Here is a 6,000-nt window from a genome sequence, read left to right on the forward strand (position 1 = left end):
GGAGAAACTCAGCAGGCCTGGCAGCATCTGTGGAGAGAAAACAGTCAACATTTCTGGTACAGTGACCCTTAACAGAATGTGAGGAGGGCCTGAAGAAGGGTAACTGGATCCGAAACATTGACTTTGTTTTATCTCCACAGATGCGGCTAGACCTGCTGAGTTTCTCCAGCCATTTCTATTTTTGCTTCAGTTTTCCAGCATCCGCAGTTCTTTGTTTCTTGTTTCCTGTTTCCTGATTTCAGGTTAACATGCTTCAAGTCCCTGGTTTTGTCTTCCTCCTGTTTTTGAATAGAGGAGTTACATTTGCTAACTCCAAATACACTGGAATTGTTCTGGAATTGAGGGAATTTTGAAAAATTATAAGTAGCATAAATTGATGGTTAATGAAGAATAACAATGGACTAGGCATAAATAGGACAGCCCTGGTATAATCTTAAAGACTTACTCTCACAAACTAGACACACCCTTAGCTAAATTCTTCCAGTACAACTGTGACACTGGGATCTACCCAACAATATGGAAATCTCTGTGATTAGGGCATCTCCATAAGTGCAGGGCAAATCTGAATTGGCCAAGTACACTCCCATCTGTCTACTCTTAATCATTAGTGATAAGTGTCATCGACAGTCACTCAGCATTAACCTGATCATCTTGTTGAGCTTGGGTCTGCCAGTACTGTTTGACTCTTGAATTCATTACAGATTGGTATATACCTGTACAAAAGAGCTGTATTCCAGAATGGAGGAGAGAGTAACTATTGTTGACATAAAGACAGCATTTGACTGATTGTAGCATCAATGGGAATCTGTGGAAAAACCTTCCAGTGACAGAGCCAGCCGTAGCAACAGTGAAACTGTTTGTGGTGATTGGAGGCCAATCATCTCGGCAATGGCCTAATGGTCTTATCACTAGACTATTAATCCAGAAATCTAAGTAATGTTCTGGTTCAAATCCATCCATGGGAGATGTTGAAATTTGAATTCAATAAAAAAATCTAGAATTAAAAGTCTAATGATGACCATGAATCCATTGCCAATTATTAGAAAAACCCATCTGGTTCACTAATGTCCTTTGGGGAAGGAAACTGCTGCCCTTACCTGATCTGGCATATATCCAAACCCACAGCAATGCGATTGACTCTTAACTGTCCTCTGGGATGAGCAATAAATGTGGCCTAGCTAGCAATACCCTCATCCCAGGGATGCATAAATAAAAACGCTACAAGGCAGTGTCTTAGGCCGAACCGTCTCAGCTACTTCATCAATGACCTTCTTTCCACTGTAATGTCTAAAATGGGAATGATTGTAGAATGCCCACCAACAGCTCAGATACAGAAGACAGGAAAGGAGTTAAAAAGAGGAGAAAGTGTCACAATATTGATCAGGGAATCTGTTGCAGCAGTAGGGAGGGATGACATCTTAGAAGGCTCCTCAAATGAAAGCCGTATGTGTAGAACATAAAAACTAACAGGCAGCAATCACATTGCCGGGAGTGTAGTAAAAGTCCCCTAACAGCCCGAGAGAAATAGCAGAGCAGATATGTTGGCTAATTGCAGAGAAGTGTAAAATTGATAGTGATAGTAGGGAATTTCATCTTCTGCATTGTTAACTGGGTAATCATGCTGTGAAAGATTTATAGGGAATGGAATTCTTAAAACACATCCAGGAGAGCTTTTTAAGTTAATAGTAGAAGGCCTTTCAAGAGAGGGAATAGTCCTAGACTTAATTTCAGATAATGAAGCTGGGAAATATTTTGAAGCATCCATGGGAGAGCATTTTGCAGACAGTGAAAATAACTCAGTTAGATTCAAGATTGCTATGGAAAGGGATAAGGATGGATCTAAAATCAAAATTCTAAACTGGGAGAAGCCAATTTTAATAAGATCAGATATGATTTAGTCATAGTGGACTGGGAGTGGATATTTTTAGGTAAATCTGTGTCAGAGAAGTGTCAAGAACAAAATAGGAATAGTTTAGGGCCAACATGTTGCAATAAAGGTAAATGGTGGGACCAACAAATCTTGTGAACACTGGATGTCAAAGGATATACAGGATTAGACAAAGAGGTCAAGGGAGACTTGTGGCAGATACCAATGGCTTCAACTTACAGAGGCCCCAGAGGAGTATAGTATGTGCAAGGGAAAACTTAAAGGTAAATTAGGAGAACAAAAAGGTACATGAAATGTCAAGTAAAATAAAGGAAAATCCTAAGTTATTTTAGAAGTGCATTAAGGGTAAAAGGATAAATTGGGAAAGAGTAGGGGGTCATTGAGGACCACAATGAGAATTTGTGCATGGAGCCGGAGGGGTAATGTGGGTATAGAAATCAGGGACAAGGACTGTGATATACTTAAAGAAATTAGCATGAACAGCGAGAGGAGCTTCTGAGTTGTCTAGCAGACTTAAAACTAGAGAAGTCTCCAGGGTCGGGTGAAATGTATCCTAGGATTTTACGTGAGGCAAAGGAGGAAATAACAGGTGCCAGCAATAATTTTCAATTCCTCTCTGGCCACAGGAGAGATCCCGGAGGATAGCCAGTTCATGAAGGGAGCAAGGGATAAACCAGAAAAATACAGCCCAGTGAGTCTAACTTCAGTGGTTGGGAACCATTGGAAGCAATTCTGAGGGACAGAATTAATTTGCATTTAGTCAGTATTATTTTGTTAAGGGGAGGTCATATCTGCCCAACTTGATCGAATTTTTCGAAAATGTGACCAGGCATGCAGATGTGTCTGCTTGGATGTGGGCAAGGCTTTTGATAAGGTCACACATGGGGATAATGATAGACAAGGTGAGAACCCATGAAAACCAGAGAAATGTGGCTAATGGGAGCCAGAATTGGCTGAGTGGCAGCAAGCAGAGAGTTATGGTCCAGGTGTGTTTCACTGACTGAAAGCCTGTATCCAGTGGGGCCAGGACATTCAAGTGCTGGAAAATGATAGGGTTAGAATAGTTAGGTGGTTGTTTTTTTCTAGTGCAGACTTTGTGGGCCAAAGGGCCTTTTTCTGTGCTGTTGAATCTATGACTGTGACTCTAGTTGCGAATCCTCAAATTCTAAACAGTTCATCCCTGCATGCAGCAACACCTGGACAACCTCCAGGCTAGGCCTGATGAATGGAAAATAACATTCACTGCACATAAATGACAATAGATGATGATCTGAACAATCTAACTATCTCCCATTGACATTCAATAGTGTTGTTATTGCTGAATATCCCATCATCAATACTCTGGCCAAAACCTAACTGGACCAGTTGTATAAATACAAAGAGATAACAAGGTGTAGAGCTGGATGAACACAGCAGGCCAAGCAGCATCAGAGGAGCAGGAAAGCTGATGTTTCAGGCCTAGACCCTTCTTCAGAAAATGCTTGCTGCCACTCAGCCAATTGTGGCTCCAATTAGCCACATTTCTCTGGATTTCATGGATTCTCACCTTGTCTATCATTGTATAAATACAGAAGCAGGTTGGAGACTAAGCATTCTGTCTTGTCTGTTGAACTACCCAAAGCCTTTTTATTTAAATTTAAATTATTTTTCTAATCAACCTGTTCACAGATGTTATTAGACACCTCTTGAACCTGGGCCTCCTGGTCCAGGGCTAGGGACATTACCACTCTGCCACAAGAGGGCCCACCCAAAGCCTTTTCCTAATTTAACCTATATTTCTAACCGACCTGTTCAGGGATGTTATGACACACCTTTGGAATAAGTGGGTCTTGAATCTGGGGCTCCTGGTTTGGGATTAGGGACACTACGACTGCATCCCAAAAGGGCCCTAACCCAACCAGGAGTCTGCAGGTATAGATGGTGTTTGAACCTACGATTTCTGGTTTATGAGACCACCCAAAGTTTTTATAGTAACTACAAGGCACAATTCACCAGTGTGGTGAAATACTCGTGAGCACCCTGGACGGGTGCAACCTCAAGAATACTTGAGCAGTTCAGAAGCATCCAGGACAAAATAGCTCACCTGTTTGGAATCCCAATCACCTCCTTAAAATTTATTCTGTCTGCTACCAATACACTGCAGCTTGTACAACTGTAAGATGCACTGCAACAATTCACCATTGTTTCTTCAACAGCACCTTCCAAACCCATGACCTCCACTGTTCATAAGGATAAGAACAGCTAATGCATTGTAAGACTACCACCTGCAAATGCCCACACATTCCTATTTGGAAATATGCTGCCATCCCCCACACACAAACATTGAAGCATTGACTGTTGATGGCACAGAAAGCAGCCATTCAGGCCATATTGTCAGTCGTGAAAGCCTAAACCCAATTTCTACCCTGGCTCCAAAGCCTATCAATTGTAGCACTTTAGATGAATATCCAAGAGTTTTCTACATTTGATGATTATTTCTGCCTGTTCCACTCTTTCATGAAATCTCTTGGATGAAAGATATTTCTTTTCAACTCCCTTCTGCTCCTTCTACCAATTACTTTAAACCTGCCTCCCCTCTTTCGCAATGAATTTAGTTCCTTCTAATTCATTTTGTCCAAATACCTTCTAATTTGATACACCTCAATTAAATTTCCCTTCCATTCCAAAGAAAAAACCCTAGCCTGCAGAATCTTCCCTTGTCACTAAAATTCTTCATTCCTGACAACATCTTTGTAGGTTCCCTCAATACCTTGTAGGCGATAATCCTATTAGATTAACTAATTCTTTATAAAGACTACTGTGGCAGTGACTTCCACTTACATGATTGAAAACATCAATAATTCTGTACACATCTGTGGCTTTCAAGTTAGAATAAATATTGATACAGTTTTTTGCAAATATTTCAATAGATACAACCTGCTTGGAATCATGAACATCATTTGAAAATCAAAGGCTTAATGAAAATTTCAGTTAATCTGCAGTTTATTGTGTTTTTGAAGTGTCTTTTATTAATGTCATAAAAGCTCAGTGCATATAAAAGTGCCAACAACCAGAGTAATAACACAGGCCATTACAGTTACTCTAAACAATGCGCACTTTATTTTGCAAGCAATTTAAGGTGAATTACAATGAGGTAAAAACTCTATCAAGCGCAGAATGTGATGGCATATTTTCTCCGTTAAGAATTGGACATAGAATCGATCTGGTTGTAAGAAATCAATCAATGACAAAGTAAAACATGCAGATGCTGAAAGTCTGAACTATAAACAGAAAATACCAGAAATATGCAGAAGGTCAGGCAGCATCTGTAGAGTTTCAGATCCATTAAGTTTTGTTAGAACTCATAATCTTTTAATATTGCGACAAGTTTGCTGTCACCAGATAACATAATGGAGTAAATTGTTTTGTATATATGTAGTATTCCACAGTAGCATTGCAAAATAAGAAGATATCTGTGCATTTAACTTAGTGATAGGTGAATGTTTCAATATATCTTCATACCAGTTATTATGTAATTTGCATCTGTACAGCATTCATCTCTAATAGAGATATTGCAGCTGATAATTATATTAGATCTTGTGTTTTGGCTCATACATTGTACAATAATTTATGCCTTCTTTGCAGAAAAAAAGACAACCAAACAAGGGATCTTGGAAATACCAGTACCCACATCATCAGCAGGACACCCACCACCCGTTCCAGATGGAATTGTTCAAGATAAGCCTTTGACTATGATAATAGAGACTTAAGCTACAACCAGAATCTCACAACTTAAACAAGAAAAAGCATTGAATTTTAAAATAAATGTTAATTCCTTTCCTAGTAAGAGCAAAAATAAAAATAAATGACTACCTTGTTATCTGTCAAATATAAAATACTTGAGGATTAGTCTTGTAAGTGCATGAAGTATATGCATTAAAAAGTGTAAGGAACAAATGCAGTGTAACTTGTTAAGTCTTTGGGTTTATGACTTTGTTTGGTTCAGTTCCAAAGTTCAAAATAAAATAATTTGCTGTGAGAGAAAAAAAGTAATTCAGCGTACATAGAGGAAGATACAAGGATAAGTAACTTGATACATAACAAGTAACTCAACAATAACCTGATACATGTTG

General features: G+C 39.2%; 1 protein-coding gene across 1 annotated transcript in view; it reads left to right on the forward strand.

The window, feature by feature from the left end:
- Positions 1 to 5,785, forward strand: part of LOC109917657 (protein shisa-like-2B) — a 29,240-nt gene extending 23,455 nt beyond the window's left edge. Inside the window, exon 3 of the mRNA XM_048597202.1 lies at positions 5,513 to 5,785. Coding sequence (XP_048453159.1) covers positions 5,513 to 5,637 — 125 coding nt within the window. The 3' untranslated portion in view covers positions 5,638 to 5,785. The remainder of the gene's footprint in view (positions 1 to 5,512) is intronic.
- The last annotated feature ends 215 nt before the right edge of the window (positions 5,786 to 6,000 follow it).

This window comes from Rhincodon typus, chromosome 1, assembly GCF_021869965.1.
Source record: "Rhincodon typus isolate 14 chromosome 1, sRhiTyp1.1, whole genome shotgun sequence".
In the NCBI taxonomy this organism is placed as follows: Eukaryota; Metazoa; Chordata; class Chondrichthyes; order Orectolobiformes; family Rhincodontidae; genus Rhincodon; species Rhincodon typus.